Here is an 18260-nt window from a genome sequence, read left to right on the forward strand (position 1 = left end):
GGCAAAGCCTCATCTCTACATCTCTATCCCATGTCTTCCCCGATGCAAGACTTAGCCCTCTACGGCATTTCGCGGCCGAGCTATTGCCGCCACTGGAAAGAGTAGAAGGTCCCTCGATTCCAGCTCCGAGAAAGTCTCGGCAATGGATTTTAGATTTGGATTTTGGTGCTCCGAGAAAGTCTCGGCATTTCGCGGCCGCGCTATTGCTGGTAATGGATTTCTATTGTTATTTTTGGATTTTGGTTTGGTGTTTTGTCTTTCGGGTTTTTGTACTCGAAGTTTTATCATACATAAACTTGGACGCTGTTGTTATGAAAAAATCGCATTAATTGCCCCTTCTTTTATGATAGTAGGCTTCTATGCCCATTTCATCGTTTTTCTAATAGTGATGGCATCTATAATTTAGCACTAAAAAAATGCATTTGATAACAAAAATAAGGGTATAGAAGTAAATTTAAAACGTGTTTTCGTTTTAGCTGCAATTTTGTAATTCATTTTTATATAAAAAAAGGGTTAAAAGATAAAAAATAAAAAATAAACCCGTTCGATTTTGTCAAAATTTTCGAAAACAAAACAAATTTATTGCCGTTCGACTCTCGAAATCCACCGAATATAATATTTAATTGTAAAAAAGGCATTGGCATTCTCCCATTTTTTCAATTACCGGTTTAAATTTCAACTTGAATTGTTCCATTTGAAGATGAGAAATTACACAAGAATATGAATTTACAGCTAAAAAGAAAATTACTGTTCTTCAACGAAAGAAAATTACTCATTAAAAGAAGATGGTGATTGAGGATAAAGAAAGTCGGTCAACAGGTAAAATAAACTTCCAAGCTCGCCTTGTACATTAGTAATAATAATAATAATAAAATAATAACAATAATAATCATAATGATAACAATAATAATAGTAAGAATAATAAGCACTAGCTCACTACTACTCTACTGGGCATCTCTTATATAATATACTTTATTTATTTATTTTAATTTCTTTGAATGCACGAATGTGGAATATGTGGATTCCAAGTGATATCATGACCAGTAATCCCGCCCTAAATAATAGAGCAATAATAAAAAGATCTCCATAGCATATTTCCCTTTCCTTCTAAGTAGTTGGTGGGTTTTGAATTTTGATGCCTTCATGGATGAATGAAGGTGAAATTCTAAATTCCTCAGCATTGCCTCGAATCTTCGGTCCCTTTTATTTGCCGGAAAGTAAAACCCAATAATAATGACAATAATGCTAATGAGAACAATAGGACTAATCTCACTGGGCGGCCAAACTATTTTTATTTTTTTTATTTTTTAATCTTTTTATATTATTTGGCTTTGAATCAAAGTCATATTAGTTCAATACGTTTCTTCCCTTTCTCTTTTGATGTAGCCTTCACAAAAAGAAGAATTGTCAATGGGGTTCTAAAGGCACATTACTATCATTATGACATAGAAATCCCATCCTTTTTTTTTTTTTTTTTTTTTTTTTTTTTTTTTTTTTTCAATTTGGCAAACAGCTTTTCAGACTCAATTAAGTTTTTGTTATAGGTTTTCCTTTCCCTATATAGTGCTTTGTTTTATTCTTTCATATATCCTTCTCACAAGACAACCAACTTTCTTGGCCATTTTTCTCAACCCTCCCTTGAAACAAGGCTGTCAAAATAATGCTTTCAATTTCAGTGGCTCGCTACTCATCCCAACACGTCACCTTTTTATAAGAGCCTCATTTTTATTTTATTTAAAATATAGCATTTTTCTGAAAGTCCATTATCATGGTCAGTGCGCTTAGCCTATTCACCTTAATCATATGATGCTCTCTAATTAATTTAGGTTCATGACCATATACCCTAAATTATTAGCCCAACCTAGAATAAGAATAATCAAGGAATATTTTGTGGTGTTAATTTATATAGCATTTAATAGAATTAAAATGGAGGTTGTATTAGTTGTCAAGTAGGATCTTGGTGAATAAAGATCTTAAATGGAAAAAAGAGAAATCTGTTTCCAGTTTGAAAATAAATGTCCCAAATCAAATAAATCTCACTCATTTAGTTCCGATTAGTAGACAAGGAATTCCAACTCAATGATATATTCTTTTATATTTAAATAAACAAGTCTCCCCTCCAACCTAAACACAATGTTCTTAATTAATCTATTCATTAATCCCTGGCTAAAGAAAAATGGATTTCTTAATTAGCCAGTCATTTAGGGCTTTCAACTCTTCCAATGTCGGAACTCTTAATTCCATGATTCAAATTCAAAGTATTAACAATCGTATATCTAATTTAGGCTAGACAATGCCAAACTATAATTATGTTGGTGATAAGAATTAAACAAGAAACAATTAGGTAAAAAAAAATTAAAAAGATAGAAAGTATAATTATAAATTTTTTTAAAAGAGCGAAAGTATAATTAAAAAAAAACCGAATGCATTTTTTAAAAATTAATTAACATATTACAGAATATTGATGAATGATTTGATGTACAACTATCTTAAGTAAATAGAACATATATCTTACTTTAACATGAAAAAGTTATCATCTTTCATGATCGTAGAATGTCCAGCCAAAAAGAATCATGGTTAGCTATCTATAATTTTGTATATTTTTATTTATTTAATTTATGAACTGTTTTTATAAGGTTTGATTGATGCAAATCCATCCAGTGCCCACTGGCTATTATAATGGTTCAAACTGTGCCATGCAAAAAAGTTTTCAACAACTTCATGTTTGCTTGTCAAGTCATTGCAAAGAATAGATAGCCACATGGTTTTGCATACTAGTTTTTATTTATTTTTATTTTGTATTTTTAAGAATATGGTTAAAAAGAAGAAGATAATCTAGAGGATTTATATGCTTATTACTTTATATGAATGTTGTGTTGGGTAGTTGTTTTTATTTATTTGGCTGTGACTTTGCAACGATATGTTTGTTGAGCTAAATCAATGAGAATGTATTATTTGTTTTTAATATCCTGACATTATTGATTCATGACCTATATATTCATTATCTTGGCGAATTCCTCGTGATCAGGGTGTCACACACGTACACTCACACTCTATCTTGTTTCCTCTTTTTTCTTTCTTTCCCTTTTTTAAATCGGTGGTAATTCAACGGATTTATTTTATATCTTTTGGCGTACGTATAAGTTCCAGGTTTGAACTTAACAGTTAACACGCAAAAACTTGAATTAAAAAAAAAATCTACAATTAGTATTATGATATTATCAAGGCTACGTGTATAACTAGTAACAAAAGGTTCAACAAGCACGCATAATGATAACGCTCAAATCCAAATGAACACAAGGGAGAAAACAAAGATGATATGATTAACACAAATCCTTATGTGAACGAGTTTTTTAGTTTATTTTGGTTATTATATTCTCTCTCACTAACAAACACACGCAATGGTAAACAAAAATTACGCACACGTTTGGAACGTGGTTTCTATATTTGGAAACTAAGGGGTTGTTTGGTAACGTTTTTATTTTTTGTTTTTTGTTTTTAAAAATAAAAAAGTGACCAAAAACAAAAAAAACGTGTTTGATAAAGTCATTTTTGTTTTTTGTTTTTAAAAATAAGTGAGAGAATAAAACAAAAACCGGAGAATAAAAAAAACTTGTTTTCAAAATTTTTAAAAACAAAAACTAAAAAAATAGCGCTTGGTTTTATTGATGCAGGGTTTTTCCGGTCATAACCATACGAACACAGACATAATATGGGTTTCGGAAAGTCAATGATCGTTCTTCTCATCGTCTTCTTCTCCGGCGCCACCGCCGCAATCGCCGTCGCCGGAAACTACAACGGCTCTTCCGTCCCAAACATCGAATTCCCCGACCACGCGACCTTCAACTCCGGCGCCGATTGCTCTGATCACACCCAACCAAAACCACCACCGCAACAACAACCAGTGAAGCTCCATCTCCGCCGCCACCGAGCCGGATCCGACTCTCCGAGAGACTCCGTGGTGAGCTCCACCACAAGTGACCTCTCCATAATCCAGATTCTACACCGGAGAATCGCCGAAAAGAAGAACAAAATCAAGAGCACAGACGCGAACAACCAGAATCACCAGAACCACCACCACAGCCTCTCTAGCTCGCCGACTCCGTCGCCGGAGCTCCGAGAGATGAACTGCGGCGAGGGAGGTTCGTCGTCGGTTGAGGCGCGGCGGAAGATGCCGATCGGCGTGTTTGACTTTGACATGTGAAATGTACAGCGAATTTATTTATTATTTTATTAATTTTTTTAGGGGTGTTTTGTAAATGTGAATAAAGACTCTCTCTCTGGGTGTTGTACTGTAATTTATTATCACCAAAAAACAAAAATATGTTTACCAAACATGTTTTTATTTTTTATTTTTAAAAATAAAAAACAAAAACACGACTAACAAACATGTTTTTATTTTTTAAAAATTAGAAAACAAAACAAAACATAATTTGTATTTTTAAAAACAAAAAACAAAAATGTTACCAAACAGACCCTAATTAATTCATAAAAGTTGTACCAAGTATTAGGGAAATTGCATTAATGATAATAATAAAAATAATAATGAATAGAGAAATTTAATTTTTGTCCAATATGTCCCTTTAAGATGGTGTAGCACCAATCTTGAGAGAGAGAGAGAGAGAGAGAGAGAGAGAGAGAGAGAGAGAGAGAGAGAGAGAGAGAGAGAGAGAGAGAGAGAGAGAGAGAGAGAGAGAGAGAGAGAGAGAGAGAGAGAGAGAGAGAGAGAGAGAGAGAGAGATTGATGATTTTCTATGCCGTGGAGAAGTTGTAATCAAAGGCTAAGTAGGACTTGTGGCAACTAGTTTGGTCTAATGGTAATTTCACACATACCTCGACGGAGAGGTCATCGGTTCAAGCCCTCATGGGATGCAGAAATGTCACTACTATAAATACAATTTTTCGGTGCGGATGACTTTTGGGTGCGACTTTTCGCACCTAAAAGTCGCACCAAAATTACTTTTGGGTGCGACTTTTCGCACCCAAATGTCACTGAAGTAACCTCAAAATTTCGCTGATTTTTTTTTAATTTGGGTGCGAAAAGTCGCACCCAAAAGCTCATCATACCTTTGGGTGAGACAAAGTCGCACCCAAAAGTCCAAAACATTTCTAAAAATTTAGCGGGATTGATAAAGTCCCAAACATTCCAAAACATTTCAAAACATTTCTAAAAATTTCGCTGATTAGAAGAAGAAGGGAAAGGAAAGAGAAGAAGAGAAAAGAAAAGAAGAAGCGGCCGAGAGAGAGAGAGAGAGAGAGAGAGAGAGAGAGAGAGAGAGAGAGAGAGAGAGAGAGAGAGAACGAGAAATTGAGGGGGAGCGAGAGAGTGAGAGAGGGAGACTGAGAAGGAGAGCGACCGAGTGAGAGGACGCGCGGCCGACAGCAGCCATCGAGACCGAGCACCACCTTGCGCGCGCGACCGAGAAGAAGCGAGCGCCGCCGCGAGCACGCCGAGGACGCCGGCCGAGAAGGGATCATCGAGGAAGGAGGGAGAGAGCGTCGAGGAGACATGATTTCACAATCAAGGTGAGATAGGATTTCTCCCCCAAATTGGAATTCGATTTCTAGGGTTTAGAATTTGGATTTCCGAATTTGATAGTTCTTGGGTTTGATTTCGATGAGGATATCACTGGTTGCTTGATTTATGCTCGTGTTTGGTGAGATTTATGCGCGCTTCGGCTGAGAAGGACGAGGACTGCCATGAGCGTGAAGACACCGGACCGAGGAGGGACGTCGGAAACAGAGGAAAAGGGCACCGGAGAGGAGAGATTTCGCAAAATTAAGGTGAGAAACAATTTTCCCCCAGATTTGATTTTGAAATTAGGCTTTTGATGTTAGTGAAGTGTTTCTGGCTAGTATTGTGCTCGGTTTGTATTGCTTGTGTTAGGATTTGTGAATTTGAGTTGATTTTGAATTGTTTTAAATTTATGAACTTGTCTGGACAGCCTGATAAAACGGACGTGGTCAGTCCGATCTGTCTGAGATCATTTTTGTTAATATTTTTCTTGGATTGTAGACTGAATGGGCTTTCTAAAACATCCAAGAACACGGAAATCCATTGAGTATTGAATGAGATACGAATTTTTGAAATCAGTGTTTTAAAGCTGGAAAAACTGGAACTCCGAACCTGTGAACTAATTTTGCGAGATGTTTTTGAGATAGTTTTCTCGATCCAAATTTGGCTTATAATATCTCATTAGAAAGGTAAGGAAGTTAGTTTTGTTATGAAACTAGAATCGTTAGATTTCGATTTGTGTGACTGAAGTTATGACATGTTCTTTAGCAGCTACTCGGATCTGAGATTTCGCAAAATTAAGGTGAGAAACAATTTTCCCCCAGATTTGATTTTGAAATTAGGCTTTTGATGTTAGTGAAGTGTTTCTGGCTAGTATTGTGCTCGGTTTGTATTGCTTGTGTTCGGATTTGTGAATTTGAGTTGATTTTGAATTGTTTTAAGTTTATGAACTTGTCTGGACAGCCTGATAAAACGGACGTGGTCAGTCCGATCTGTCTGAGATCATTTTTGTTAATATTTTTCCTGGATTGTAGACTGAATGGGCTTTCTAAAACATCCAAGAACACGGAAATCCATTGAGTATTGAATGAGAAACGAATTTTTGAAATCAGTGTTTTAAAGCTGGAAAAACTGGAACTCCGAACCTGTTAACTGATTTTGCGAGATGTTTTTGAGATAGTTTTCTCGATCCAAATTTGGCTTATAATATCTCATTAGAAAGGTAAGGAAGTTAGTTTTGTTATGAAACTAGAATCGTTGGATTTCGATTTATGTGACTGAAGTTATGACATGTTCTTTAGCAGCTACTCGGATCTGAGATTTTTGAAATTTTGGTCTCGGGTTTGTACTTGTTTGATTCCGTTTTTGATTTGTGAAATGTTGGATTTATGGCTGAAATTTTGTTGTTTTTTTTTAATGAGTTGGCTTTTGATTTGTTAAGAGAATCATCTGCCAACTGGAGGAATTCATGCCAACTGGAGGAACAGATGTCAAGGTCATACAACTGGGGCAGCGGTGAGATCGGAGAGCGGATGATTGGGGGTCGGTGCGGGAGGGAATATGACGGCGGTAATAATACTTCAAATTCGATAAAAAAAAATTTGGATAATGATTATCTGACATATTTTTATGAGCTACATATACTTTCAAACATTTATGAAAAGGATTTGGTGTAGTTTCAATAAAATGTTTTTCGCTAATTAATTGTTATTCCTATGCTGTAAAGCTATGTATGTAAGCTTGCGGTTTGATCTGAAATTCAAACTCTCTTTTTTTCAAAGTTTGAGGCTGAATGTATTTAATTGCTTTTTATTTTTATAAATAAATTAAGAATCGAAGTCACTTTTAAATCAGGTGACAACTAAAGCATTGATAATAATTACATTTTTTCAAAGATTTAAAGTCACTTTATAATCAGGTGACGTCTAAAGTACTATTTATTGTCATGATGGGAAAGTATCGGGTGCGACTTTAAAGTATCGGGTGCGACTTTAAAGTATCGGGTGCGACTTTGTCGCACCCAATGCTCTTTTACCCGCCTTTTCCACGGATTTTGGTGACATTTTAGGTGCGACTTTAGGTGCGGAAAGTCGCACCTAAATGTCGCACCCGAAAGTCAAGACTTTTGGGTGCGACTTTTCGCACCCAAGCTTTTTAGGTGCGGACTTTCGGGTGCGGAAATGTCGCACCCAAAGTCGCACCTAAAAGTATCTTTGGGTGCGAAAATTGACTTTTGGGTGCGAAAAAAGTCGCACCCAAAGGTCTTTTTTGTACTAGTGTGTATGCCCTTAGGATTTATTCTAAATTATGTAATCTTAGCCAATAGTATCACCTGCTTTTTGCACTGTTAATATATCATGTAATCTTGGACAATAATGTTACTTCTAAAAAAAGGCCAAATTGAACTTCATTGTCGAAAACCAGAAGGGCATATGGCATTAATGTTACAATTCGAGTACCGAATAATTTGGTTCGGTCTTATTCGGATTTACCTCGAACAATTATAGTATGATACTAATAAAGAAAAACATTGAGAAACTTTATATATATGTTATATACAATATATATATATATATATATATATATATATATATATATATATATATATATATGTTCACCCTTAAAATTTGAAGAAAAAAAATTATTTTATATGCTAACTTATATAATTTTTTACATTTTAGTCCAAAATGATATGAATATTTTTTATATGCTTTTTTTTTTTTTAATTTTTTATCAAACATTCCCATGAGTTGAGAACGTGGCTCCTCCGTGTATATATGTGTGTAGCATATTATATATATATATATATATATATATATATATATATATATATATATATATATATATAATTAGATTCCATTAAAAAACTCGTTTTTTTAAAATGACTAAAATACTACTAAATTAATAGTTTGAAATATCAATTTGGTTGCAAAATTAATAAGCTTTTATGTTACTTGGTAAAATATGGAACGAGAAACTAATTGTTTTGTGATACACTAATAACTCGAAGTTAGTTTGTTTTCGTCTTTAGCATGTTTATGGTTTATGGTTTATGGTCTAGGAGACGACATATATGAGAGATGCGAGGTAGAGAGAGACCGAATCGTACCTGAGCGATGGGAGATAGTGGCGACACGATGGCAGAACCAATAACTTGTTTGCACAGTTATCAATTATGAATGAATAATTATTTTATAAGTTTAAATTTATTGATTGAAAAATTGAGTACCAACATAATTAACTAAAAATATATTTGAGACCAGCTACGGGTGTTTAAAACCACCAACCATTTCAAGGTTCTTTTATAGCTTCCAATTCGGATTACAAAACATGGAATTTTAGACACCCCGATGAATCTGACATCGACCACTTAAATATAAACGAGTTTCTCCATTTAAAGATACTTAAGTTTGAGTTTCTGAAGACTCCAACATTGACTTCCGACGTAGTTAACAGTTGCAAGGTTCGTGCTTGGCTGAATATGTTAGGATTTTCAATCCCTAATTTAATCTTAATTTAATTCAAGAGAACCAAAACTAAAGATCTTAATAGTGAAAGTGTACCTGAATCCATAGATTGCAAACACAAAAAGTTGGATGATCTTCTGATTGCAGTTTGCCTGAGTCTGGAGAATTCTTGTTGATGGAGATACAAGAAAAATATCGTACGTTCTGCAATCAGGGACCTACCCTGTTATTAATAACTGTCAGACAGTTACTAATAACTATTGCTTATTTCTAATTTGGCCCCTCATCAAATTAGATAAGCACTTATGGTAGCCACATAATAACTTCATGACAAATATGTCCTTAAGTCACAAACCTTATTCTAAATTAGACCACATCAATTTTGACTTAATTAATAATGACCCAACACATTTATTTAATGACATTAGTAGTCCCAAAATTATTCTAACAATCTCCCACTGGACTACACATGTATAAAATAAATGTGTCAACCTTAACGCGCAGAAAATGTTTGTCATTATCATGATGTGACATATTACAATCTTGTCCATCAATTACATCAATATATGATCAAAGTTATTTTCATTGTATCAATCACAACTTAACACGTGAGTGGTCACATACATCGATATAATCAAATGACATAGATCAATCATGAATATGTGGTAGATAAAATTATATGCAAGGTGATCTATTCATATTCATTTCATCCGATCCTACTTTAAAGAGATCAAACTTTATCCTGAATATACAAAATGTAATAAACTAATACCATAAATCTGATCAGAAATAATAAATATGCGTGTTTACAAATAACACAAACAAACATAAAGCACACAACATAAATAAAATAAACAAACAAACTACCAACAAATCTAGATATCATGAAGCTCTACAACACCCATATGAGAAGTGTGTTCGTGAAAGACCATCGGTGGTAGACCCTTTGTAAGAGAGTCCGCTATCATGGAGTTTGTTCCTAAATGCTCTATGTAAATCTGTCCACTTTGCACTATTTCCTTAACAACTAAGAACTTGATGTCGATATGTTTCGACTTCGTCGAACTCTTGTTGTTGTTGGAATACATTACGGCTGATTTACTGTCACAATATAACTTAAGCGGCCTTTCAATTTCTTCCACAATACGCAGTCCCGTGACAAAATTCCTCAGCCATATACCATGGTTGGATGCCTTATAACATGCTACGAATTCTGCTGCCATGGTGGATGAAGTTATAAGAGTCTGTTTTGCACTCTTCCATGATATAGCTCTTCCACCCAACAAATAGACATAGCATGATGTGGATCTTCTACTATCTTGGCATCCCGCAAAATCGGAGTCAAAATAACCAATGATCTCCAAGTGGTCTGACCTCCTTTATGTGAGCATGTGATCTTTTGTTCTTTTCAAGTACCTCATGACCCGTTTGACTGCTTTCCAGTGATCCATACTTGGATTGCTTAAGTATCTACCTAAAACTCCTACAATATACGCAATATCCGGACGCGTACAAACCTGAGCATACATAAGACTCCCAATTGCTGAAGCATGGGGAATCTTATCCATTTCTTGAATCTCAAGATTTCCTTTTGGGCATTGATTGAGACTGAATTTGTCTCCTTTAGCGACAGGGGTGTCTCCTGGTTTACAATCATACATGTCAAATCTTTTGAGCACTTTATTGATGTAGCTCTTTTGTGATAATCCAAGTAAACCTCGAGAACGGTCTCGGTAAATCTGGATTCCTAATACAAAAGAGACATCACCAAGATCTTTCATCTCAAAATGATTTGATAGAAATTTCTTCGTTTCATGCAACATGCATTTATCATTGGTGGCAAGTAGTATGCCATCGACATACAAAACCAGGAACATATGTTTACTTCCATTGAAGTTGTGATAAACACAATCATCAACAATATTGCTCTCAAAACCATACGAGAGAATCACTTGATGAAATTTGCGGTACCATTGACGGGAAGCTTGCTTTAGTCCATAAATGGATTTTGTCAATTTGCAAACCATCTTCTTTGGGTCTCCCAACACAAAGTTTTCAGGTTGCACCATATAGATTGTTTCTTCAATGTCTCCATTGAGAAACGCCGTCTTGACATCCATTTGATGGAGTTCCATATCAAAATGTGCAACAAGTGCCATGGTTGTCCGAAAAGAGTCATTTGATGAAACTGGAGAAAGGGTCTCTTTAAAGTCAATCCATTCCTTTTGAGTATAACCTTTTGCTACAAGACGAGCCTTATACCTCTCCACATAACCCTTCGAATCCCTTTTGGTTTTAAAAATCCATTTGCAACCAATAGATTTCTTTCCTTCAGGCAATGGGACAAATTCCCAAACTTTATTGTTTTGCATAGACTTATACTCTTCATTCATCGCTTCAATCCACTTTATAGAGCTTGTATCATTCATGGCATTTTGGAAGTTGACAGGGTCATCTTCTATCACACCACAACCATCCTCATTTTCGAGAAGAAAAACTATGTAATCATCTGGTATAACATTTCTCCTTTCTCTAGTAGATCACCGCAAAGGCACTTGATCTTGAGGTTGTTGAGTATGTACCTCAGGTGGTTGAATGACAATGTCTTGTTGCTCTTGATTGATGACAGAAACATAATCCTGAACATTATCAAAAGTAACTGGAATAGGAATCAAACTTTCCTCAATAGAAATTGTTGAGTCCGAATCCTTCTGAAAGACAAAGTCTTTTTCTTTATTTCTCCCACCAAACTCAATATCCTCAAAGAACGTTGCAGTTTCCGTCTAAAAAATTGTCTTAACTTTAGGATCATAAAACTTATACCCCATTGATCGTTCAGGGTACCCAATAAAGTAGCTGCTTACTTCAGTAGGACAACCCCAAATATGCAAATGCTTTAAACTAGGCTTTCGCCCGGTCCAAAGCTCATAAGGTGTTTTGACAACGGCTTTAGTTGGTATCCTATTTAAAATGTAGGCTGCGGTCTTAAGTGCCTCTCCCCAGAGTGATTCTGGTAAGGTTGAATAACTAATCATACTCCTTACCATATCCTTAAGAGTCCGGTTTCGTCTTTCAGCAACACCATTCATTCTGGGCGACCCATGCATAGTGTACTGTGGGACGATATCACATTCATCTAGGTATCTGGCAAAGGGTCCCGGACGTTGTTCACCTGAGCCGTCATATCTACCATAGTATTCACCACCACGGTCAGATTTGACTTTCTTTATCTTTTTGTTGAGTTGGTTTTCAACTTCGGCTTTAAATGATTTGAACACGTCGAATACTTGAGACTTTTCATGAATAAGAAAAATGTATGCATATCTTGAATAGTCGTCTATGAATGATACAAAATATTGTTGACCATTCCAAGAAGGAGTAGGAAATGGTCCACAAATGTTCGTATGTATAACCTCTAAGATGTCTGTTTCCCTTAATGCGCCTATTTTCTTCTTTATAGTCTGTTTTCCTTTGATACATGCAACACATACATCAAAGTCTAAAAAATCAATTTGATCCGAAATTCCTTCGGAAACAAGCCTTTCAATTCTATTTCTAGAAATGTAACCTAATCGCTTGTGCCATAAAGAACTTGAATTCTCATTGCTTAATTTGCGCTTAGTACCACGTGATTCCACATTCAATATTTCATTATAAGAAGCAACAGTTTCAAGCATATAAAGATTGTCATAAATAAGAAGTGAACCGGTCCCAACAACTTTAGAATTAATAGATAAACTGAACACACTGTGACGACCCGACTTTTCGGACCGTCTTACTTATCTTACTTTTTAAAACTTTAGAAAATTTGAGGTAAATTTTTTTTTTAAACATGACTAAAAATATAAAGTTTGAAAACTCATGACCTACAAATAAATTTTCATTTAAAAACTTGATGAACGAAAACAACCAAAAATCAAAGTTACATAATCAAAATATAAAACAAAAAATACCATTGTAAATAAATACCATAAATAAAGTCGCAACCTTTAACGGAATCGAAAAACATAACTTAAACCATAAAAAATAAAGGGAGCCCGAGCAAAATAGCAAAGTCAAACGTTGTAATTGTCAAAATAGCCAACTTTTGGTTTATTTTTAATGTGTAGCCAATATACCACATTAACAATAAAAAAAAATACAAATTTGCCCTTCATTCAAATAATATTAAATCAAAATATTTGGAAGATTCCCACGTCCAAAAAAGAAAGAAATGAAATTGGAATCGCGTGAATAAATGCCAACTAAAACAGATCCACGGTGATAAATGCATATCTAACAAATCCACCGTGATAAATGCTTATCTTTCAAACATGCAACCAAACCTACACCGCACGAGAAAAAATTAAAAAACAAAGTCAATTAACAGCAATTAACAGATATTAACGTTAATTAACAGATATTAATGTTAATTAACAGGATTGAAATCGTTCAAAAACCTACATAACAGCAATTAACAGATATTAACGTTAATTAACAGGATTGAAATCGTTCCATACATGAATCAATGAGTGAAAAATCTTCAATCAAAGCTCTAATTTAACATCTAATTTACGTTGCAATCAAATTAAATAGGCAAAAAAATTATTGTCTGCGATTTACTGATACAAACAGATTAAATACAAAGGACCAACACCAGATCGTCAACAGCAATTAACAAGAATTAACAGAAATTAACATGATTGAAAACAAGATCTTTAATTCCTGTACAAATATCAAACATAGAATTAACAGAAATTAACATGATTGAAAACAAGATCTTTAATTCAGAAATGAATATATTAAAAATGAATATATTACATTTTCTCTTAGCAAAACTTAGAGAGGTGTGATTTTCTCTATCACCTTCACCTGCAACTCAGAAAAGCATTGATTTAAATGAATAAGGTATTTATAAACAAGCAACTTCGTCGAAAAAAATGTTACTTGACGTACCAAAAGATGTACATTTATACATGTTTGACGAGATGATTCACCCAAAAAACCATGAAAAAACAAGCACACCATGGCGGTGTAGGCGTGGCGGCGCGGGTCCCGGCGCTGGGCCTTCTCGCTGCGGTGGGGGTACGGACACTCCGTCCAGTCGTGGCTGCGCGTTCTCAGGCACCGCCGGATCTTGTACGCATACATCCGAAACTCGTCGGAGGCGAAGATCGCCTCTTCTCCGACGCCAAACTGAGCTTGGTCGACGAATTCGTACAGCCCCGCTGGGCTCATCACTCTTCTCAACATTGTCGTTGAATTGTTTTCTTTTTCTTTTCTTTTTGTAGTAATAATAATATTGGGCAATCAAAACAGAATATCTTGGCAATCAAATCATAAATATGTTGGCAATCAATTTTGATTTTCTTTAATTATATATTTTTTAAATTAAAAAGGGAAAAACTGGAAGAAAAAATATTGGCTTAAACGCCACGTCAGCGAAATTGGCTATTTCTCAAAATAAATGTAAATGTTGGCTAATATCCAATCTCAACGTTTGAATTTGGCTAGCCCGTCTAATTTTTCAAAAATAAAACCTTAGGTTTGGATTATTGAAAAAAACTGAAAGCAAAGCGGAAGTCTTTTATTTTCGAAAGCGGCAACCATAACCCAACCCTCTCGCCATCGTCGCCGCTGATCCATCCTCCTCACTTGCTCATAGGTTGTTTACCTACAACACAGATGTATATTTTTTTCGAAGAGATGAGCTTACGCTCAGCGAGAATAATATAAAGCTCACTAAAAAAAGAGTAATGCAATGCATGAACCGGTTATTAGAATTTTAAAACTAATTGATGACTTGATCTTTCTTTTCTTGATTCTATCAACTTTTAGTTCGGGGTGCCCCTAGGGTAGTTGTACCTATTTCAGTGCACACTTAAGAGACGAAAATACGGGGTTGCAAGGTCCCACACTTCGCTCTATCTTATAAACTTATTAGGGCATAGGCCCGAGAAATTTCCCCATTTGGGCCCGTAAGTCGGCTCGAGAAATTCTTCTTAAGACCTCCGTAGCTCAAGGCGGTACGACGCCCTTGCTTATCTTTAAAAATAAAAGAAGTGCTAAAATCTAACTTTAAAATTTTTGCCAATAATTGTCTGCGCACCATTTTTAAAATAATCAGAAAATATCCTGTATTTCATAAAAATATTTTTCGATTAAAGATTTAGATAAAAGACACTTAAACCTAACTTTTCCAAAAAGAATCAACGCAAAAACATACTTTTTGAAACCAGGGCAAGCGTTTTAAGAAACTGTTTTCAAGGAATCCGAACCAGATAGAAAAGAAAGCATACCTATTTAGAGCTACGAATTTCCAAACAAATGGAGGAATGGGGGAGAGAGAGCAGAGAAGAAGCGTGAGAAGAAAAGGATGAGATGTTTATATATGGCTTAATTAAACCCTAAAAGCCCAAACCTTAAAAGCCCAAACCCTGATCCTACTTCTTATCATAAATTATTAATAATTATTTTTATTATACATAATTATATACGTATGTATATATATATATATATATATATATATATATCCCTTAGTACATGATTACTATATATAGTATAATATTATATAATATAATATATAACATAATTATATATACGTACATAATATATTCTTAACATATTAATTTTAAATATTTATATATAATCATATAATATATATATATATATATATATATATATAACTTAGTTATAATAACTTATATAATATATATATATATATCCATAATTTGTATTTTAAAGAGTATATGAAAAAAAAACACACACCAAAACACACATAAAAACTAAAACTTCAAAAATACCACGTAAAAAAATCATTCACTACTACTTTATTAAAAAAAACTAACGTCACTCGAACACCAAAATTTTAGTTTTTTATTTAAGCTTAAAATTAGGGATTTCACACACACTGTCTTGAAATGAATAACAATATCCTAATTTGTCCAAATAAGAAACAGAAACCAAATTCCGTCTAAACGACGGTACAACAAAAGTATCTATTAAATCCAAATAATAACCAGTACTTAATAACAATCTAAAATGCCCAATTGCTTCCACATCTACCGACTTGCCATCACCAACATAGATGCGTCTCTCGGCATCACTTGGCCTTCGGTAGCTCAGGCAACCCTGCATCGAAACACTTATGTTAGAAGTAGCACTAGAATCTAACCACCAAGTGTTTCTAGGTACTGAAACCAAATTAACCTCAGAGCAGACTAAAGCAAGGAATGTACCTTTCTTCTTACGCCATATGCGATACTTAGGACATTCCTTCTTCTCGTGTCTATGCTTCTTGCAAAAGAAACAACCCTTTGGAAGCTCCTCTTGGGCTTGTTTCTTCAGTGCCGTACCTTTATCTTTAGCAGCCTCATTTTTCCTCTTGAGATTCTTACTTTTAGAGATACTTGCCAAATGAGCACTTTCAGTCTTATCTTGCTTCAATCTTTCCTCCTCTTGAACACAAAATGAAATGAGCTCGTTAAGAGACCATTTCTCTTTCTGGTAGTTATAACTAACCTGAAATTGACTGAATTTAGGAGGGAGAGATATAAGGACCAAATGGACAAGCAAGTCATCCGATAACTCAAGTTTGAGTCCTTTTAGCTTTGAAGAAATATGAGAAATTTCCATAATGTACTCCCTTATATTTTCATTGCCCTTGAACTTCATTGAAATAAGCTTCTTTAAAAGAGTGCTCGTTTCAGCCTTATCGCTCTTTTCAAAGCGCTTTTCGATTTCGGCAAGAAAATCTTTGGCATTGGTGATCTGTTCAGACACCGCACCCCTAAAAGCTTCAGGTATGCCGCGCTTGATGATCATAAGACTCATTCGGCTAGAACGGTCCCACTTCTCATAGATCCTCATGTCATCGGCGGAACTAGCATCCGTAAGAGAAGTCGGCTTATCCATTCTAAGCGATAAGTCAAGATCCATGCAGCCAAGAACAATCATCATGTTCTCCTTCCAATCCTTAAAGTTGTTACCATTAAGAACTGGAATCGAATTGAGATTAGCAGATACAGTAGCAACAGATGAAATAGAACAATACAATCACATAAGCACATATACACATAAATTTAACCTTAATAAGCAATAAAATTCAAATATTGGTAAATCTCATCCCAAGATACCTAATGCAACATCAATACCAAGTCTTTGGACAATAATATTAATTGCTAACGATATTCTTGTTGTAATGATCAAACCATTAACAATAAGGCTTGTCAAATAATTAATCTATCTTTGGATCGATCAATTATTCACAAGTAAAACTATACTATTGTTACATGCTTATCATCACAAATATTTATATGTAATTTGGCCAGTCACTAATCTTCCTTTGGGCCGACTAGTATCCGCATAAATTAACACACACATAACATCCAAAATTCTTCATAAATAATCTACACAAGAGAGGTCACTTTGGTGACATTTTTTCTTCAATTAATTTATTGGAAGTAATGGACAAAAATAATATATAATTACCATCTATTTGAATTAATTAAAACTGAAACTTTTATAGAAAACAATATATGCATTAACTGACTCCTTTAATATGCATACATATATTTTCTTCTTAGTTCATATATAAACTATATATACTGATATAGAGAAATGCCAACTAATGATATGTACGACGAAACTAAAAAAAAACATTATACCACATACAATTGAATTTATATATGGTTTTATATATAAAGCACAAATATCATAAAAGGTATGGACTTATGCGCACTTGCAATGCATTGCGATTTGTCCTTAAAAACGAAGAGAAGATAGATGTGAGAGTTTTTAAAAGCTTCAATGCAGTTTTATTTTTGAAAAATTTATAAGTTAGAATTATTTGAAATATCGGGGGAAAAAAAAGCTAGATTATACATTCGGGTAAAATATATCAAAACAGCTAGATTATACATTCGGGTAAAATATATCAAAACATGGTAATGGTGAGGGGTAATAAGCTTGTATAGCGGTAATTCATTTAAGATAAAATTTACTAAGAAGAGATTATCATACGAAAAACGACAGTAATGGTGAAGACCACTTTTAGAGACTATTACACTTTAATTTTCTTGGATGCAAAACATGGTAATGATGAGAGGTATTTATAGTGTTGGTGAAACAATATCAACCACACATTTTCTCACCTTCTGGAAGATTCTAAAAATATATCTAGATCTTTTACATACTTCTAGACATTCTTCCTAGCTTTGAATTTAGATATAATTTTTTAGACAAAATAAAATATTATTAATACATAGTTTGTATTTTTAAATTTCTACAGTACTCATTTT

The 18260-nt window shown here is 34.3% G+C and overlaps 1 protein-coding gene across 1 annotated transcript; it reads right to left on the reverse strand.

The window, feature by feature from the left end:
- Positions 1-16063: 16063 nt before the first annotated feature.
- On the reverse strand, positions 16064-16914 carry LOC149404984 (uncharacterized). Its single transcript, XM_089606897.1, has 2 exons — positions 16200-16914; positions 16064-16092 (listed from the first exon to the last, which is right to left on the reverse strand). Exons 1-2 carry the CDS (start codon positions 16897-16899, stop codon positions 16064-16066), a joined length of 729 nt encoding a protein of 242 aa, XP_089463023.1. The 5' UTR covers positions 16900-16914.
- Positions 16915-18260: the final 1346 nt, after the last annotated feature.

This window comes from Urtica dioica, chromosome 2 (assembly GCF_054948205.1).
Source record: "Urtica dioica subsp. dioica isolate 48M chromosome 2, U.dioica_male_clone48M_v1_H2, whole genome shotgun sequence".
NCBI lineage: Eukaryota > Viridiplantae > Streptophyta > Magnoliopsida > Rosales > Urticaceae > Urtica > Urtica dioica.